General features: G+C 52.3%; 2 protein-coding genes across 8 annotated transcripts in view; both read right to left on the reverse strand.

Annotated features, from left to right (window-relative positions):
* The window catches only part of Il12rb2 (interleukin 12 receptor subunit beta 2), a 31308-nt gene extending 27796 nt beyond the window's left edge, over positions 1–3512 (reverse strand). For 5 of the 7 annotated variants that reach the window (XM_063258673.1, XM_063258665.1, XM_063258675.1 and 2 more), the window contains exon 1: positions 3249–3388. The gene's annotated coding sequence lies outside the window, so the exon portion shown is untranslated. The other 2 variants (XM_063258666.1, XM_063258670.1) reach the window with 2 other exon arrangements.
* Positions 3513–15153: 11641 nt separating this feature from the next.
* Il23r (interleukin 23 receptor) overlaps positions 15154–20684 on the reverse strand; it is a 43341-nt gene continuing 37810 nt past the window's right edge. Inside the window, exon 11 of the mRNA XM_063258706.1 lies at positions 15154–19654. Within this exon, the coding sequence (XP_063114776.1) occupies positions 19001–19654 (654 nt within the window). The 3' untranslated portion in view covers positions 15154–19000. The remainder of the gene's footprint in view (positions 19655–20684) is intronic.

Genomic DNA, 20684 nt, shown 5'->3' on the forward strand with positions numbered 1-20684 from the left:
GAAGTCACCTGTGATTTTCCATGTGCTAGAGCTGTGTGCTTGTTAGATGTGCTACAAGGTGGTGCATTAGGCTGTCAGGTGGGCACCTGGAGGGCTCGCTGTATCTACTGTACACCTGCTGTGCCCCACACAACAGCTGCTGTCCCACAGAGTGACAAATGACAGTTGCCACATGCACCCAGCCGGCGTCTCACAAATGCAACCGCCAGCCACCAGCAGGGTCCCCAAGGCTGGGTGTACCATCTCCTCCTTCTCCTTCTCCTCTCCTCTCCTCCTCACAGACTTGTTTGCCTGCCGGTCAATCAGCTTAGCCATGCCACCCATGCACAGACACATGCACGCACACACACATGCATGCACACGCACACACACACAATGAAGCTGACCCAGCACTCTTACCCTTATCCTCTCCGCTCCTGTCCTGATGAGCCAGCCCTGTAAAATGCAAAGATAGCACCGCCCTGGATGGGCAGATGACTCAACCCAGATGCCACACTTCCAAGACCAATGCACAGGTTTCATGCAATCTCAACTCAAAATACCCACAGCATTCCTCACAGATCTAGAGAAAATGACTCTAAAATTCATATGGAGCCGACAGAGACCCAGAGGAGCAAATGCCACCCTGGGCGGCTTGGCAGAGTAGGGGGCGTCACCAGCCCTGATTTCAGGGGACTAAAGCAGCGAGGTACTGACACCAAAACCGAACTCAGGTGCAATGCCCAGAGGAGAGGGTGCAGGAGCAGCACCAGGCCGAAGGGCTGCAGCCTGTTCAGTCCAAGGTGGGGAAGACGGCTGTCCACCCACCGAGAGGAACCTAGACCCACGTCTCTCTCTATGCACAACTAAAATCCAAATGGTCAAGGATCTGAACATCAGGACACGAACACGAACCTGCTGGAGGACGGGACAGGGAGCACACTTGACACAGACTCAGATGAGGACTTTCCAAGCAGAGCCCAATGGCACGGGAGAGAATGCCAAGAACCAGCTAGAGGGACAGTGACAAACTAAAAAGCTTCTACACAGTGAAGCAAACAACCGAGGAAAGAGACGACCTCAGGGATGAGAAAAAAAAAAAAAAAAACATATTTTTTGGCCTGCTATTCCTTGGACAGAGCAAAAGATCTAGAATACATAAAGAACTCAAAAATTAGAACACCAGATAAAAGACCCCATCAAAACACAGGCAACTGGAATGCATGGATTCTTCTCAGCAGAAGTGCAGGAAGACTCGCTCCACATCGCCATGAGAGATGCAAATTAAAACAACACCGGGGTCAGACTTTACCCTGAAAGCGCAGTCATCTTTAAGAAATCCAGTAATAACCAAGGCTGGCGAGGATGTGGGGGGGAAGGGAGCCCTTTTCCCTGCAGATGGGAACAGCAGCTCGGACAAGCACTGGAAATCAGTATGGAGACTCCTCAGAAACCAAGGCTGGATTTCTACTCCCACCCAGGCTTCTTCCCAAAAGAGTCAAAAGGTCCTGTTCCAGGGATCCCCACCTGCTGCGGTTACAGCAACGCAGGTCACAGCAGCTAAACCTTGGAAGCAGCCCAGATGTCCATCAGAGGAGAGTGAGATGAAGAAAATGCAGTGTTTGCACACCATGGAGCACTACTCTGCCGTAAAGAAGGACAAATCTGAGCCACCCGTAGGAAGATGGATGCAGCCTGAGGTCACACTGCTAAGTGAAGTGAACCAGACCTCGGGCTTAACATCATACGGCTTCTCTGCCACGAACACCCTGAGCATAAATAAAGAGGGAAATAAAAGAGACAACAGAGAAGAAGGAGATCTGTTTCAAAAGGGAAGCAGTCAGGAGATGCAGGGAAGGGGGGAAAGGTGTGGGAGCTGCGTGCTGGCCCTGCACCCACTCCCCACGAGGGCTGCACACGAGGACGCCTAAAAATTCATTGAAACACAAAAACCAACCTCTACCTGTGCGGCCTGCAACAGATCACCTGGACACCTTGGCCTGGGTTTTGTCCCCTGTAACCCTCGAGGGAAAGCAGCCTCTGTGTCACAGGATTAATGTAAGGGTTCACAGCTTGGCGTCTGCTGTGAGGACGTTGATAAGGGAAAGAACAGCAGGCTTGGCAGCGCAGCCTGTCACCCCAGCACCTCAGCACTCGGGGAGGCTGAGGCAGGAGGATCCCCGCACGCTCCAGGTGAGCCAGAGCTCTATAGTGAGTTTGAGGACTGCGTGAATGACACAGAGACCCTGACTCCGAAAGCCATAGCACCAGCAACAGCAGAATCCAAGGACAAAGCCACAGTGACAGAGTCACTTACTCTTGAAGAACCCACCGCTCGTTCTGCCCTGGCTTCCCAGCCACGCGGAAAGATTCATTTGATTAAAACTCTCTCTCTTTGCTGTAGGGCTTGGCAGAGGTGAGGTGCACAGGCGTGACTGTCACGCTAGGTTCAGACTTGGCCCTGCTCCCCCTGCTCCCCCTGCTCCCCCTGCTCCCCCTACCCCGGAGACCCGGGGGCTCTGGGGCGGTTTTGCCCTGCCCGCGGCTGGCGGGGTTCACACTCAGCCAGGAGCCGAGGTGACCGCGATGCCCAGAGCCCTCCAGCGCCCTTTGGTCGGTGCCGCGCAGGAGGGGGCAGGGAGCTCGGTCACGGCCCGGGCAGGGGGCACATCTGGTTCAGGGCTTCTCGGGATGCAGAGTGGACGCGGCCGTGCAGGGCGCGCGAGGCGGGACACAGGTGCCAAAGGCGACTCCGCATGCCATGTCTCCCCGGCCAGCTGCGGGTCCCTCCGGAGCTGGGCACCCGTGCGTCTCGGAGTCCCACCGGCCAGGGGCTGGGGACGCGCTCCTTGCCTGGGACCCGGTGTCAGTGGGCGACACACACAAGAGCGATCCAATTTCAAGCAGGGGCCTGGCGCCGATGTGGACCAAGTTAGGGCCCCTTCCTTCCTTCCTCCCTCGCACCTGCACCCCACTGGACCAGCCGCGGAGGAAACCTGGGCGGGTGCCAGGGATGGGAACTGCGCCAGGAGCCCGAGGTCCCCGAGAACGCGGCACGGAAGGCCAGGCGCCCCAGGCCCCTTTTATTTTTTATGTCGAGGCAGGGCCTTTTCGCTAAGGTGCCCCAGCTGGGATCCAACTTGCGGGCCGCCTGCCTCAGCTTCCCAGCGTGCTCACGGGCGCGCGCCACCCCTGGCCCGGCCCAGGCACGTGGAGCCGGCGCTGCTTCTCCGGGTCCCCGCATCCCGACCCGAGTCGCCCGCACTCACCGCGCCGCCTGCGCCTGGGACCGGGTGGCCCTGCGACCCAGTGCGTCCCTGCCGGGCTCTCGGCCCCAGTGGTCACCCTCGGACGCCGCCGGTGGAACGCGGGTCCCAGAACTGATCACGCTGACACGGCCGCTTAGCTGACTCACCGAGCGCCAGGGCGCAGGACGTGGCGAGCAAGGCTGAGGCAGCGCTCTCTCCCGCCCGCCCGCCTGTGGGCACCGCGGACTTTCCTGACAGAGTTTTTCCGCCGACCCCCACCCCCGCCCCCGCCCCCGTCCCCGCCCCCACGTGGAGAAGGGAAGGGTGGGCGGGTCCTGTGGGATGGGGACTCCGCGTGGCGCCAGGCCCAGCTTCCTCCTTCTGAGTCTGGTTAAAGCCGCGTGTAGAGAAAGATCCTTTGCAAGAGTCCTTTCTGCGTGTTATTACTCCTGTGCATTCAAACGAGAGAAGGAAAATTCAACCAAAACAAATGGGTTAATGCATTTATTAGACCAGGCTCAGTGGCGCACAGGCTATCGTCCCAGCTACTGGGAGGCGGAGGCAGGAGGACTGCAGGCTGGGTCCCACCTGAGCAACTTAGCCAGATCTTGTCTCAAAATAAGTAAAAGTAGCTCAGTAAGAAGACCCGGGCTCAATCCCTCCCAGGTACGAAAATTGTTTTTAAAAAGTGTTCTGCTTAAAAGGTTTTCACAAAAGACAAAGACGGAATATTCGAAACATGACGATCTTTTCTGTAAATACATATATCACAGTAATATGCTCCCTAATAGAAGTTTTGTGAAAAAAAGTTGAAAAGCCCCAAAACCACAGGGTTTTTGTCACTTCAGAGCAGTGTTAACACCAAGTGAAAACAGCCATGAAGAGAACATTTTGAAACAAATATTACAAAGTGTTCCCATGGTGTTTTTTTTTTTCTTTCTTTTGCTTTTTCTCTATTGTGTTTTCTTGCTTAGTTATCCGTGGTCTATAAAAAATTCCTTTAAAAATTTAGAAACAATTTGATGTCTCCTTTCGGTTTCTCTTTTTGCCAACTGCTGTTACAATTCCTAGAACTAAAAGTAAAATACAGTAAAAATAAAACAGAAATTTGAGTAAACAAAGCAGAGAGAGAGAGAGAGAGAGAGAGAGAGAGAGAGAGAGAGAGAGAGAGCGGAGACCCTTGCGTGATGCGCAGGCTCTTGCAGGGTCCTGCATGGGAGGTGATGGAAGCCTGGAGGGAGGCGGCCCTGTACCCCAGGGAGTGCACCCAGGGTGGAGGAGGAGAACTGAGGTGAGCTGTGTCGGCTCTGCAGCTTGCCTGGGAAAGTGCAAGCATACACTTTTAAAATGCCTTCAGGGTTTGAGAGGCAGGAGCGCCTGGTCCCCTTCCTGGGAAAGCTACAGATTGAACACGCGGATCCGGAGTCAGGAAGAATACCTGGTCCGGAGTCAGGAAGAAGAAAGATCCTCTCTTAGAGGAGGAACCGTGTTGTAGAAGACCTTCCAAGTGTGGTTGATTTCACTTAGCATCCTGGTCTCAAGGTGCATCCATCTATCTACTAGCAACTCCATTATCCTTATTTAGGGTAGAGTAGATCTCCACAGCGTGTGAACCCCAGGTCTTCTTTATCCACTGTCTGTTGATGGGTGTGGACACCTACAGTCTCAATGGAGCAGCTCAGTGGATTTCAAATCCATGCATTTTAAACTAGAAAAGCACCGAGCCTTCTGGTTGGTTTGTAAGGGCAGGGGTTGATGTCAAGATAAGACACAATAGCTGTACAATTACGTATGTGTCCGAGCTGTTAAAGCTGAATACACATGCAGGGCTGTGGCGTGGCCCAGGCATGGCTGAACTGAGAACCAGGAGACGCCTCAGGGGCAAGACAGGCCACAGCTGAGGCCACCTGGAGACTCTCTCCTAGGCTAGGTCACCTTAATTAGGATCATCTGTTGCTCTGAGGGGTCCTTGAAGCCCTCCCAAGGTCCTGCTCAGGTTTCCTGGGTTTTCCACTCTAACCCCTTCCTTGTTTGAATAAATACGGGAAAGGGACCCAGAGACCTTGTCTGTCTCAGCCACCAGAGCTGAGAACTCTGCAGAGGGTTCTTGTCCCCCTGGAGCCCTAAAGATCAGTCCGCTCGTCTCATTTGCTGGGCCTTTACCTAGCACTCATTTGGGAGCCTGGGGCGCTAGGCCAGGTTCCCAGTACCTATGTATGCTACATGAAGAATCTACCGAATGGTCCTGGGGTGCAGCCTTGAGAACCCTCTTAACTTCCTTCTGGAGTGAAAGGCTGCCACTCTGAGAGCTTTGCAGGCTGCCTCGTGACATCGCTGTGTGGAAACAGGCTGGCACCTCGCACGCTGCCTGTGCGATGACCGGCAGAGAGTTTAAAGGGAGCTGGAAAATTCATTAGAGTGAAAGATGAGTAGCCAGGAGTCCCCCTCCATCCCCTCCCCAGCTCTGCACACAGACTCCTCCCTCCATCCTGGCCACCTCCTATACTCTGCAGGGCTCTCTCCTGAGGACTTCAGCTGCACTGTCCCGCTGCCTCCATGTCCTGAACTGATCTGAAATGTGCCCCTCTCCTGGTCACTTTGGCTTTGGGGAGGAGCCTGAAGTCACATGGGGCCAGATCCGATGACTGAGGTGGACGAGGGCCCAGCGTGTGTTTTAGGAGCCACCTCTCTGTTGGGCGGTGCTGGGCACCACACTTTTGATCACACTATGTGAAAATCCTCAGGAGAAAGGACTCAGAGCCGCTGGGGACCGTGGCGGGGCAGTGGGTTAAGTGTGTGAGGCGAGGGGAGGATTCTGAGGAGAGCTCCGGGCAAGTCTCTTACTCTAGTAATTAAAAGCAGGTTTTTAAAGCACCAACCACATTTTTCGACCACATCTAGTACTGTACAGCTTTTCTTGGTGAGCAAGGGACGATCTCTCCCTCCTCCTCATCCATCCCTGCCTGTCCATCTCGTCCTTTACCAGCCGGGCATGGTCACTGCCATCCGGACAGAGACATGCGCTGGACAGTTAGGAGGCCGAGGGCCACAGAAGTGGCCTCAGGACTCCAAATGTCACCTGCGGTCGTCAGTGAGCCCAGCCTCACATGAAGAAGACACACTTACAAATCAAAAGCTCAGTTCACTGAAGAACCACAGTGTCAGCCTTGGTCTTTTCTAAGAAACCTGCGTTCAGTTTCCATTCCCAGCAGGTTCCACCCTGCAGGCTCACGCTCACTTGCAGGCTGTCACACTCACGGAGAGGAGCCCCAGCCCCACTCTCAGGCCCCAGGCACATGGGGTCTGAGTGGTCACCAGACTTCTGCCCAGGGGGGCAGACTCAACGCACACTGTGGCCCCCTCACTCCATGCCTCACACTGTCCCCTCCTCCCCCAGCCGCCCTGGCCATGGCCATGCCCTTCCCGCCTGTCCAGAGCCCAGCACCAACCTCTCCATGAGCTCTGTGGGAAAGAGACCCAGAACTAACCGGAGCCCGAGTCTGAAGGAAGCCTAAGGCAGCACCCCAGGAGATGCAGCCCCGGAGCTTCTAAAGGTGGATTTGAAAACAATGCTGACAACATTCACATCCATAGAACTAAAGAAATTCAATTTTATTCGGGCATGGGGCACACACCTAGAATCCCAGCATTCCAGAGACTGAGGCAGGAGGATCGTTGCAAGTTCTAGACCAGCCTGGCTACAAAGTGAGCCCAAGGCCAGCCTGGACTGCATAGTGAGACCCTTTCTCAAAAAGACAATAAGTAAGATAAAAAGAAAATAAATTAATTGTTAAAAGAATGTTTAAAAACTTAAATAACGAGAGCTGGGGATTTAGCTCAGTGGTGTAAGTGCCTGCCTGGCAAGTGTGAGGTCATAAGTTCGATCTCCTGTACAAAAAAAAAAAAAAAAAAGAACTTAAATAACGAGATGGAGGATTTGGCCTGAGAATTGAGAAGGGAACAAATGAACAGAACAGCGGAGGAGCATGAAGGCAGACGCCGGAGACCCCAGCCCCTCTATACTGCCAGCCTTGAGGTCTCTGGGCCCCAGTCCTTGGATTCCTTGATCTCGGGCTCTGGCTCTGCCCTGAGAGAAGTTCTACTTTTGCTGCTTCAGCCGCCATCCTGCGCTGGGCAAAGGGGTCACAGACAGAAGGGGACAGACCCTGCTCTTCTTGCCCTGAGGGCCAGCAGGGAGGGAGGCCACGGTGAGCGGAGGCCAGACAGTGGCACTGGGGACATCGGGCAGTGGGCAGCGCTGGAGGTCAGGTAGGGCTGGAGGCAACGCAGGCCTTCTCATGGGACTGGACTAGGCTCTGTGGATGCCACACGCAGACAGTGCCAGTGCCAGTGCCACTGTGCGCCCATTCTGAGAGGAGCCCAGCCCTGCAGGGGGAGCCCAGGCTTTGCCTCTGCATCAAGGCGCAGGGCCGCCCTGGACCTGGCCAATGCTGCAGGGTCAAGAGCTACTCAGGGCTGAGTGTGGACATCCAGTGAGCCCCAAGCACAGCAAGGAGAAGCTGTGTGGGTCCCGCTCTGCTAGCATCTGGAGATGCTTAGCAGATGTCACCAAAGGGACCCAGGAGAGCCTGGTATTTCTTACCAGCTCCCCAGGGCCCTGGAGGACTGACAGGAGAGCTCCAGAGCCCGAGAGGGTGGGGCTCGCTGTCTGTCAACAGCCTTGCTCTGTCTGTCTTGGACCCGTGTCCTCTGAGCGCCTAAATGAACGCCTTGGACGCACTGCTGACCTGCGCCAGCCCTAAGGCTGAGGTATGGTGATATCAGAGCCAGCAGATGCTGTATCTTCTCCTGTGTAGCCGGCCAGTCCTAGCCTTCCCCACGGACACTGTCCCTGTACTGACTTGTGACTTTGTGTTGCCCTGCGACTGAGCCTGGTGAGCTGTGGCACAGAGACATTCAGGGTGAGGCGCCCCGACCCGGCTGCGCCCAGGCATACCTGGCTCTCGTGAACTCTCTGCTCACTTCCCCGTAAGACAGAGTTGTCACTGCACCTCGACAAGCGTGATCCCTGGCGACAAACTGGAGCTGACAGAGGCCATGTCTGCGCAGCCTCTCGGCCCTTGCGTGACTCTGGGAGTCCAAAGCGTCCCCATCAGTGGGAACCTGTGGTGCTGCTGGGGAGCCTTGGCTGGGAACATGTCTGTCCCCCGTGCTAAGGGATCAGGAGCACTATGATCAGTGGGGAGTCACGGATTAGTCCAGCCGTGACGATATGAGTCAGGCTGTGTCCAGCACCCCAAGTAGCGGGGTTTTGGGGAGCTCTTCCTGGGGACCTTTCCTGTTCCCTAGACCGCAGCAGTACGAGTGGCTTGAATCTGGAGCTGCAGCATCATGTGGACACAGGACATGATCCCAGCATTGCAGAGGGCAGATCTGTGAGGCAGGACAGTCTCAAGGCCACAGTCTAAGCCAAGGTCAGAGTGGATCTCAAAGTGAAATCTACCCTTGGACCGAGTGGGGACTTCAGGTCTTAGGTGCTCACAGAGGCACACTGGGTGACCACCCCCTGGGGCATCTCCACACCTGTGACTGGGGGTGGGCTATTTGCTGCGGGCGGTGCACATATCACCTGGGGAAACTCTGTCCTTGAATTATTGGTTTGGTTACTAAGGTGACTGAAGTCTGGGCAATTGCCCATTTTCCACTGGGTTTGCTCTCAGTGTCCAGGGTCCTTGGTGAAAAGCCCTGTGTGTGTTTTCCTGCAACTCAGTTGCAGCTCTGCAAGGAGGACCGGTTGATCCCAGTGTAACCTGATTCCTGCCATGGGGGATGGGGGACTCCCTTGGGATGAAAGCTCCCATTTCCACCCCAGGAGCCCAGGGCTGAAGGCGGGACTTGTTTCCTTTATAGCAGTGCCAGCACTTTGACTGCAGGGAAAGGACTAACCAAGCCTTAGGATCATGGCTCATTACCGGCCAAGGCCCCGCACTGCCATAATGGCCAGTGTGGGGAAGAGTTTCTCAGCAGCTCACACTCATAGGAGGCTAGCAAGTCCCCGAGCATGGAGACCATGAGTGGTGGGGGGCACTGTGAGGGGCTTCAGCCCAGCACCTTTTACCAAAGATCTCTCAAAAGTCTCATGGACTCAAAGAAAGCCCATCACCCTCCTCTTCCTGTCCTTCCCATCTGGAGGTGAGCTGCTTGGTAAAGCCGGCAAATCCAGTATCAGTTTCTGTGCTTTTATGATGTACCTTGCTGTTGTTGTTTGTTTATTTGCTTGAGCAGGATCTCACTATCTAGCCCAGGCTGGCCTTGAACTCATGTCGATCCACCTCCCGAGAGGCTTCAGCCTCCCGAGTGCTGGGATGCCAGGTGGGCACCACCATGTCCAACTAGAATGCACTTCTGTGTCTGAAACGGGACACAAGTGGAGTTATAGTCAGTGTCTTCTCGGGCAATTCACTCTTTACACAAGAGATCACAAAACTCTGTTCACTTCGGTGTTAACAGGGGAAAACAGGAATCACCTACTGTACAGGAAGGCGTGGCCTGAGGGTCACGTGGACAGCTTGACACCAACCCACGACCAAGACAAGTAAGTTGTAGATCTCAGGCCCGAGGAGGGACACGGGTAGTGCTAGGGGCTGATGTGACAGGATCACTGGGGTCCAAGCTGAGTGGGGGTCTCCATAGGTCAGCTCTACTACTCATCCAAATGTCCAGCAGAAAGTAAATGAAACGAGAAGGGACATTTGCAGTAAAGCCCTGCTGGGAAACAGGAGGTCCAGGGCCCCAGCCCCGTCTTGGGGGGCTAATGAGATCTCTTGGGGTCTGCAGGGCAGGGGCAGGAAGCACTCACAGTCCAGCATGTGTGCCAGGCTGGGGCTCAGGGGACGCTGGCTCAGGACTGGCCGAGATCAGAAAGTGGCTGTCGCCTGGGGAAGGAGCAGTGTCCGATGGTCAGGGGAGTCACGGATTAGTCCAGCCGTGACGATGTCCACCTGCCCTGCTCTTCCTGGAGCCCAAGGCAGCCGCAGGAGAGAAAGGTGAGGTAGACTCAGCTTCTTCCAGTTTAGGGCAATCGTTAGATGCTTCTAGGAGCTGCTCCTGCCATCTGGACAGGAGACACAAGTGACAAGAGACCACAGTGTCCCTGCAGGTCCTTAAAATAGCCTAGTCACTCTTACCCTGATGGCTTGGGCCTGAAGGCAGGAGTGGCTGTGTCTCTGTGATGAGCGAAGTGGGAATGTGACCCTCAGTTTATGGTAACAGAGGAGCCAGCTGCAGAGACAGAGAGGCCGAGCCATTCCCACTTCTCATGAGCCCTGGCCTGGGCAGGACCAAGGGAAGAGTCCGGGCCTCTCGTCAGGGCAGTCTCTGGTCCCCTGGAAACAAGATGGAGAGAGAATGAGACATCTGAACCCAAAACTCCTGGTCAAAGCCTTGTGCTCTGTTTTGGCTTTTTTTTTTTTTTTTTTTTTTTTTTTTTTTGTCTTTTTCGTTTTTATCAGTACAAGGGATCGAACTCACGACTGCCTGCTTGCAAGGCAGGTGCTTATGCCGCTGAGCTAAATCCGCAGCCCCTTGGCTTTTTTTTTTAACACTATATTTTGAAATAACTCAAATATCCAGAAACAAAGTGTGAAAACCATACAATGAATTTCTAGGAAATTGTCTCACCAGACGCCTGCTTTTAACGTTTTGTCACATCTGTTTCGTGCTCTCAGTATAATTTTCCAGCCTCAGTCCTCTGGGTTAGATTTTTGCCACTTCAGAAAAGCAGATGTGTCTGGCCTGCGGAGTCTGAGGGTCCCTCCATGGTCCCTGGCTCCCTGCTCTAGGCCTGGGGCTGGCAGGAACCCACCGAGGAGCCGTGGGCGGAAAAAGCTGCTCATGGCATGGAGGCCAGGAAGTGATGCATGAGTCCCCTCCTATTGGACAGTGCTGCCCACATTGGAGGCCCCTCACCATTTGCTGTCCTGTGTGCCAGTCACCTCCGGATCCCGCCCACAGACACGCCCACATGCCTGCTTTCCTGTTGCCCAGTGATGCTCAATCCTACCAGGCTGACCACCAAGATGCAGATTACGCGGGGACTCGTACCTGCTCTTGCCCCGTAGCTGCCCACCGTCACTGAGCTTTCACATTAGTACACGCACGCTTTGAAATACTCATGGTGTAGGCCTCACATGCGGGAAATGGAACCCTGACACCACGTTTCTTTCTGGAACCTAAAATACTGAGTTTGCTGACTATCCTGCCAGTACTCAGAGAGGAAATTCCCCAGCTCGGGAGGGGGCTGCAGCCCGGGTTCAGGCGCTGCACCCGGGGAGGCTGGGTTTTCAATGACTTACACAGCTGAGCTGAGCGCGCACCCCAGACGTGCCTCTCCACCTGGGCCTGTCGCATGCCCGCCGGCCACCACACGCTGTGCCCTCACTGCCATTGTGACCAGGCTGGGGCAGCCTGTGGGCCCGTGTGGCGATTTAAAGGAGGAATCTGCAAGAAGCTCCGCGCCCGGGAGAAGTCGCAGGGAGGCGCAGCATGGCCTTAGGAAGGCGAGGTGGCAGCGGGCTGACCGCCCGGCCACTAGGCGGCCGGGTGGGGCTGGATACCGGGCACCCTAGCTGACTCTGCTGGCCCAGGCCGAGGAGGGGTGAGAACCCGGCCTCGCAGGGTGTGGGGCAGACGGGATCAGACCCTGTATGCGGGGAGCCCGGGGCAGCTGGCCGAGCTTTTCCCAGGGCAGCAGCGCTTTCCCCACGTCGAGTCCTGCTTCTGTGTGCAACACCTGTGACACCTGGCGTCTCCTATGCCCGTTCACGGGAGGGGATGTGGCCGCCGACACCTGCGTCATTTCTTCTGTGGTTTATAGTAAAGTGGCCCGGCTTCCGTGCACACCAGGAAAGGGGCTTTCTCTTCCATGCGCTGCACTGCGTCCGTGCGCGTGGACACCGGGCTTTGTCACCCGGGACCTCAGTCCTGTACTGGGGGGGGGGGGGGCGCAGGGGTGGCGTCCACCAGGGAGGGCGTCCAGGTGAAAGGAACAGCTGCAAGCACGGGAAAGGACACGAGTGCGTTCATCACCTCTGTCGCAGGCTTCAGAACAGGATACTGGGGGCGGGCGACCCACGGCCTCTGCAGAGCGCGGTGCCGTCCCTGGGCCAAGTCACTGCTGCCCCAGGCCTCCCACAGCAGAGGCTGCGGAGGGAGGAGTTGTCAGGTGGTTTGCGGTTTAACCCTACAGCAGTTTTGCTGACAGCGGTGTGCGATGTCCCTCTCCACAGAGGTCCCTGCTGGCTGTCAATGCAGGCAGCCCTGCGAGCCATCCTGGTCACTGTGAGCACAAAGCCCTGCGTTTTCATGTGGGAAGACTCTCAATTATAAATCATCGAAGTTGCTAAGGCATTAAGGGCGCCCTGTGTGATTGAACTCTATCAACAAGTGAAGCCAGGACTCCCATGCCCTTGGGACTCTCCTCCAAAACCCCCTACCCGTCCCCCATGCCCCATCGATTTCTCTATTCCCCTTGGGCTGAGTCCGATTGCCCTTCTGTGCTCACATGGAGCAGGATGAGGTGGACAGCAGCTTGTGGCACTGGGGACAGTGTGTGACACTGTCGCCTGCAGGGTCTCTCCCAGATCTATACCCAATTCTTGGGAGCAGCCTGTCCGGTCCCAGGGTGGGGGGCCAAGGCTGAACCCCTGGCCAACAATTTCCAGAAAGCCTTCCCTGAGCTCGGGGGGAGTGGACTCACTTGGTGACAGTTAACAAACCTGTGGATGAGGTGAGGAGTGGCCCCTGGAGATGGGGCAGCAGGGAGACAGTGATGGCCACCACATGGGCAGAACTGTGCCCCATAATCTTGAAATCTGAAAACCCCAACTGCCCTTAACCGAAGCTCCTAAGGGAGAAAGAAAATCAACCACCCATCTGCAATTTTGTTTGGGGGTGCAGTTCCACACGCTCCTCCGGAATTCATTTTGCTGAATGACAATTTCTATTTTTTAGTGAAACTAAACGGAAATGGAAAGGACACCCTAAGAGTTCTGAAGGGTGCTTCTGTGAACTCCGGGAGGGCTCTCACCCACGTCACCAATGCTCTCCCTGCAGAGCCTGGACCTCTCCCTTTCCCATCCTGCATTGCTGCTGCCTCAGTCCATGGACAGAACCCTCCTGGGGACACTCCCGCTAAGGAAGAGAACACAGCCTGCAGATACTTAGCAGCTTTGGGCTACTTTTTTTTTTTTTTTTTTTTTTTTTTAGGATCTCACTATACAGTTCAGGCTGCCTTTGAATTCATTGTGTAGCCCAGGCTGGCCTCAAATTCCCAGAAATCCTCCTGCCTCAGCCTCCCAAGTGTGGAAATTACAGGTGTGTACCACTGTGCTAGCCACTTGGTGACTTTTTAAACCTTCATCTCTTCTTTTAGGGAGGTACAAGTGATTCCCAGCTTCCACGACTGAAATACAATGCATCTTTCTGAATCAAATCCCCAAGTACAAGGAGTACTGAACTTTGCTTCCGTCTAGAGAAGAGGAAAGTTGGAGAAAAGAGCGGCAAGTATTAACCCGCGATCAGTGAATGCTGCATATTACTTAGGAGTCCTGGCCACCCAATCAGAGGACACGGGGAGGACGGAATTTGAAGGAGGCGCTGTTTAACAGATGGTCAAGGGTGTCCCAGGTGTCCCAAAATCATCCTCTGCAGGATTCCCTGCCACTCCTCCCAGGAGCTCCTCCTCCACCCAGGCTTTCCTGCCCTGCTTTATCAAAATTCCCAAAGTGCCTGTTCCTCCTCCTCTCTTTACCCAGTCCTTTCACTGAATGGACAGGGGAAAATACTGAGGTGACATGGTTTTTCAAAAGATTTGTTTTTATTCGTCTGTTTGCAGAATATAATGATTACTTACATTCCTCATGGGCCGCTGTGATCTTTGATAAGGAAGAAGATACCAAATCTTCAGATTAAAAGTTTGCAAAAAGCCACGCGGCCAGGGTCTGAGAGGTGGATTCTAACCATATCTGTGCGCTTCTCAAGAGAAGGGGGTCACCCCAGCTCCTTTCTGCTGGGCTGACTGGTACATGCCCTTCATCAGACTGGTAAGCTGAGGCAGGAGGATCGCTTGACACCAGGAGCTTGAGATCAGCCTGGCCACAAAGCAAAAAAAGATGTAGCCACAGATTAGATGACACAGATTCAGGTATAAACACAGATGTCTCTAAACATGATAGCTCACCCAGATACCATCTAGAAAAATACCCGCAGATTGACTATACACAATCTTCAAGCTTTTGTGTAGCCAAAGAAGAAGAGAAAAAAAAAAAAAAAACCAGGCTGGGGAAATTATTTGAAGGGTATATATGTAACAGAAAAGATTATCTATAAAATCCTCACAAATAACTAAGAGAACAACCCATGCCTCAAAAAAAAAAAAAAAAAAAAAAAAAAGACCAAAGAATAAACAAAAGGGATTCAGAAAATAAAGAATATAGCCGGGTATGCTGGCCCATGCCTGTAGTCCCAGCTCTGGGGAGACTGCGGCAGGAGGACCGCTGTGAGTTCAAGGCCACATAGGGAGACCCTGTCTCAAAACAAAACAAAACAAAACACAAACTATGAAAGAGGAAAACGTATGAGTGAATGTTCAATCGCATTTAAAAAAAAAAAAAAAGCCAACAAGTACCCAACAGACTGACAAGCATTTTAAATCATGACCCCACATTAGCAGAGTCCTTTTGGAAAAATAATTGGTACTATTTACCAAAATGTAAATGACTTTATTTCTTGACCCAACAATTTCACATTTAAGAATCTGTTGCTCTCCTGTATTCCCAGTGCTTAGGAGGCCAAGGCAGGAGGATTGCTGCAAGTTTGAGGCCAGCCTGAGCTACACAGTGAGGTCAAAGTCAGCCCGTGAGACCCTGTCTCATAAAACAAAAACAAGGTCAGAAAGAGAGAGGGAGAGAGAGAGACTTCCTTTATTCTTTACAAAGAATAAAGCCCCCTTTACAAAATTCCCATTGATAACGGTGATACACTGCATATAAGATTACTATGGAATAGGTGTAATAGTGAAACCTGGGACCCCTGGGTGCCTATTACATGCACCAGGATGCATGTGTTCCATGGAATGCCATGCATTTGTCTAAAACAATAAAGAACAGCCACACATAATAAAATGTGAACATTTCCAAGAGAAAAATCCAGTCACAGAACAATACTACGTTTTCATCATTTAAATTAAAAAAACACAACGGTGACTGAGGTCCAGACTGTATCGACAGGGTGGGATGCAGGAGGGTGTGGAGGGGCATCCACACTTCCCCCATCCACGCCACTGTTACCATGATCAGTTTTTAAAACGCATTTTCACAAATAACACGCGGGTTAAACTGAAGCGCTTTCTCCGTGAGCCACTGCCATGTTCCTCCTGGTGAGCGCCGGGCTGAGACCTCCTCAGGCTGCAGGAGCTGCTGGGGAAGAGCTGCGGGGTACTGACTTCCGGCTCTCACGCGCAGTCCTGGCGCTTGCCTGTTCACAATTTCCTTCCTGTGCTCTGCAGAGGCCCTAATTTTAGGTTCACCTTCGTGGTTAGAGATGGCACTTTTGTTTTCTTGGAATTTTTGAAACAGTGGCAGAAAAGATATAGGTTTCTACGACACAGCCATTTAGCTTAGAGGGTTTTTTTTTTGGCAGGTGTGTGTGGGGGTGCTGCTTGCTTTCTTGTTTTTATTTTTATTTTTATTTTTATTTTTTTTGAGACAGCATCTTGCTATGCAGTTCAGGCAGGCCTTGAGCTCACTTTGTAGCCCAGGCTCGTTTCAAACTTGCAACAATCTTCCTGCCTTAGTCTCTCGAATGCTGAGATAATAGGCTGTTTTTGTCTTTCTTAGCTAGGCCAGTATACTTTGACTGCCCTAAATACAAATGGACCCTGTACTGTTGAGTCCTTAATGTGTTGCTAAATGCTAATTATGAGAATTAGGTGATACTTTGTATTCTGAACATAAGCCTAAAGGGAATAAACACATCTTCAGAAAACTGATGGAAATTCTGAAAGACAGAGGGTGGTGATCACAAGTTAAGCTGAAAAGTGAAATTAGCAAAATGGCTAAGGGAGCCTCATGTGAGACATTAATTGGGTTTAATGGTGTGATCTTAGCGCTGGGAAGAACGTAACAGCACTCTATCAAACCTGCATTAGCATTCCTGTAATTCCCTTACCCGCAGCAGCCGTAACCTGCTCCACGAATCAGAGGACAAGTATTTTACATTGGGTTCATGCTTTTCCCCAAGGGAGGCCCGCAAATTGTTTTTAATCATTTCTTTTATTTTAAATCCGGGTGTCTGCCGAGTGGGAAACATTTCCCATTAAAACATAACCTCCTGCGAGTGGCGTAATTACTTCATAAAGAGAGAGGCCGCCGAGGGAGTCAACTGTCTCTCAGTTTATGAAATTTAATTATGCTTGCCATGCAGTATTTTATTGTTAGTGATCCCAAAAGGACATAAACTTGAAGTCAGCCTGGACATTTAGGGTGTGGTGATTGGAGAGCAGCGAAGTAACAGTACACAAAGCTCTGTGTCCAGTAGCAGACGAGGCCCCTCTGACCCAATCCTGCAGGGCCTTGGGGGCGGCTGGGGCCTGACCTAGCAGCTCTGCACGGAGCTGCAGAATGAGCTGCAGTCCTGAGCTCTGAGCTGTCAGGGACTCGGCCTGCAAAGGAGCAGGTGAGAAGGCAGAGGACGCCTCTGTCCTCTCCTGTGCTGGCTGCTGGGATTTGGAGTGAGATTACAGGACAGATCAGTGGCTGAGATTGCTTTTGGAAAAACCTTTCCCCTCTTCCACTGCGGCATGGCATCAACTGGATGTCAAAGGCAAGGTGCCCCCTGGGGTGCACAGGGAAGGGAAACAGCGAGCCCAGGGCACCCACAGTAGCATGCTTGGGTCTTCTCCCCTCTCACATCCCATTTCAGATGCTGGGGAGATGCAGACAGCATACAAACGCCAGCTGCAGGAGGCCAGGGCCTGAGGCAGTGGAGGCCTACGGGAGGGTGTGGCTTGTTGAGATTCAGGGGCTATGTCAGCAAATGGGTTTCCCTGGTCACCAGTGCAAGGCGGGCTGCTCTCTGCCGCATTACCCACCTCGCCTCGCACACCCAGCACACACTGCTGTCCGTTATTTCTCCTTTGTTTCTCGCTGGCCCTCTCCACTCCCATCCGACCACTTCCCCACTGCGAGGTCTTTGAAGCCCTTGCCCGCCCTTCCCCACAGGATGCCTCTCACCCCCAGGATACAAGCCCACAGCTGCAGGGACTTGGCTGTGTTCACATTCATAATCTCCCAAGGGCCTTGCTGGTCACAAGGTTTTCAGTGGTCCGGTGAGTTCAAGTTAAGTGGAAAGAAAACCCTGGCTTCCAGGTCAGGGTGGCATTGGGTGAAGCAGCTGAAATTTCCCCATGATTAGGGCAGGGGCCAAGCAAAATTTCTGGCCCACTGGGACCAAAAGGCTAACAGCAAAAATGGGATTGGTCTGGTCTCTTGGTCTGGTCTCTTTGGTGACCGACAGAGCTCGAGCAGTGCTGTGCTCCTTCCAGCCTGGTGGAAGCTTTATATTTGTTTTGTTTTTTCTGAGACAAGGTCTATGTAACCCAGGCTGGCCTCGAACTCGGCAATCCTCCTGCCTCAGCCTTGAGAATGTTGCTGGGATTACAGGCCTGTGTCACCATGCCCGGCTGCAAAAGCAGTTACATTGAGTGACAAATTACAGACATGGTGAGATGCACCATAAAACCATTATTCCCATATTACCAGATGCCCACACTAGGTTATTAAACAACAAAGATGAATCTCAGTTTGGTTCTTTCTGGCTCCAGTACTCCTTGCCTCTTTGTTTCATTACAATCCTCTCTTTGGAGAAGAAGGAGGCAAATGCACTTGATAGAAAGCAAGATATTTTAACCTTAACATTGCATTAGGGATGTGAAACAGATTCCTTGCAGGATACATACATTCTAACAAACAGAATGATGAAAAGGAAATCACGGTGTGCAGTGATTGGCTAGCGATGTCTGCAGTGTGAGGTCCTTTGCCTGGCTGCTCCTGGTACGCTCTGCTCTAAGGAGGTTTCTGAGGAATCTACACAACAGATGATATCAGGAACAATCACGCCGAGCTGATCCTACATCTGCCACCTCTCCTGGATTCCGTGAGTTTAGATCACACACCAGTGATGCCACAGGAGCTTGGTGGCACCGCTGTTGACTTGAACGAAGAGAGGGAATTCATAGCTTCATTGTTTTACCCCTCATGGACCAAACACAGCCAGACCAAACCTCTAACACCCAAACAGAAAGCAGAGGAAGAGATGTGACTGCAAATGAGACGAATTCACGGGCCTCCTTCTTTCATCTTTTACTGAGTTTGCTCTGCGGAGCTAATTTTAAGCTACTTGAGAAAATTAGAAGTGCGAAGAGGAAAGTTAAACTCACTTTTCCCTTTGCAAGCAGATGCTGCTATTCTGGTTTTTGGCGTTTATTTCACTGCCGCACATCTTGTGCTATTGATCCTTCCTCCACACAGCAGAGCTACTCTGTACCTTTCAGGGAGGAAGGGCTGAAGAGGAAGTAGTGTGGTTTGGTGTTTTTTAATAAATGCGTTGGTTTCCCTACTAATGCTGTTTTTTTTTTTTGGTGTGTGTGACCGTGAAGTAAGTCCCACTTCGGGATCTCGGAGGCAGGATGCCATTTCTACCGAGGGGAAGAGACAACTTCTGACACCAACGCTGCTTTCTCTGCTGCACTCTGGCTACGCGCTCTGCTTTTCCAAGAGTGAAATCCTATTGAAGTGATCTTCCAAAATGTTTTGTGGAAAGTAAGCGTTAATAGAAGGCAGCTCCTTGTTCACGATCCCCAGGCAGGCGACAAAGTCATCCGGCAGTACGGTCTGCTCTGGGATGGTATCTCTGGGCAAATCGTCTTCCAGAAGCATGGCACTTCTGCCTGCTGCCGAGTTGGGCATGTCAGGAGGCCCGCTGTCGCCTTGGGTGAGAATAAGACTTAATTCTTCCAGGATGAGTGTGCTGCTCAGGGAACTCACACTGGCGCCTGGAAAGGCAAACCGAGGGTATTTTCTAACCCTGGCATTCTTTCCTGGGTCAAAGGGGTCTGCTGCTGGCTTCGGGGCTGATGGATCGGTTTCACCGCTGCTGTTGAGATGATTTCCCTCTGGGAGAAAGCTTGAGATCTGTGGTTTATACCCGGTGCTGAGGTTGGGGATGTACACCTCGGGGCTCCTGACGAATAGGGGCGCTTTCATGTCCTGGGTTCCTGTGTTCCTGTCTTTCCTGCCACCTGCAGGCTTGCGCCCTTCTGGGTGAAAAACTTCTTTTATCTCTGTAATCACTGGGTCCACATAAGGGACCTGCTCACTGGTGCTACTGTTCACAAACCCATCTTTTTCCTAGGGAAAAAAAAGACATTGTTCGATTTATGAAAGCCCATTACAGAGCGTCCTGGATAACCAAAGGACTGGGGATGTCCTTCCTTCCTCTCCACTCTCCCTTCCCTCTCGTTTCTCGAATATTGTCTGTCTTCCTGAGTGCTTTCCTTTCTTTGTCTTTTGTCATCTTTGTTAAATTCTCCCACGAGCAGACTAGAGCCAAGGGATAATAAAAATAATCCACAACTTAAGCACATTTCTTGATTTTTTAAAGTGAAAGTAAAGCCTTGCATATTAACATGCACATTACTTCAGAACTCTTTTAAAAGCTGGACTTTGGAGCCAGACATAGTGGTGCATTCTTGTATCCTAGCACTTGGGAGGCTGAGACAAGAGGATCGCCATGAGTTCAAGGCCAGCCTGGACGACACAGTAAGATCAAGACCAGCCTAAACTACACAGTGAGGCCCTGTTTCAAAAATAAAAATAAAAAGTTGGAGGGCAACCCACTCGGGATCCCTTCTGTGTCTCAGACAGAGGCTTTCTTTTCCCAATAAATATATTCTTAAAAAAAATAAAAGTTGGGCTCTAGAATACTTTGAACTGTATCTTAGTATCATGGAGCCTCACTATGGGAAAACACATTGTTGTTTAAATACAGGAAAGGGCAGACACTCCTATTTTGCTCATAGTGTAAGAGTAATAAGTCTGTCATAAACGCTTTGTTCTAACGGTGGGGAGCTATTTGGGGAATCCAGACACTTCTGGGTTTTAGCCCCTTGACTTTTCTGGATGAGAAATGGATTTGATGTGTCTCCTGGGGAAAATCATTCCCAAGCGATGCAATTATAAAATTGTAGCCGCCCGTGACCGACTGACCCTATCCATGCCCTCCATCCATGTGTCCAAGCCAATGCGGCACTATCTGGAGGCAGCGCCTTTGGGAGCTGACTGGGTCGCATGGATGCGTCCCTCATGGAGTGCTTAGTGAAGAAGAGGCAGGAGCGAGATGTCCACCTGGCCACCATCTAGCCACCACCACTGGCCAGGG

The sequence above is a fragment of the Cavia porcellus genome, unplaced genomic scaffold (assembly GCF_034190915.1).
Source record: "Cavia porcellus strain 051 isolate PalLab524CR breed Dunkin Hartley unplaced genomic scaffold, mCavPor4.1 scaffold_1, whole genome shotgun sequence".
NCBI classification, from domain to species: domain Eukaryota; kingdom Metazoa; phylum Chordata; class Mammalia; order Rodentia; family Caviidae; genus Cavia; species Cavia porcellus.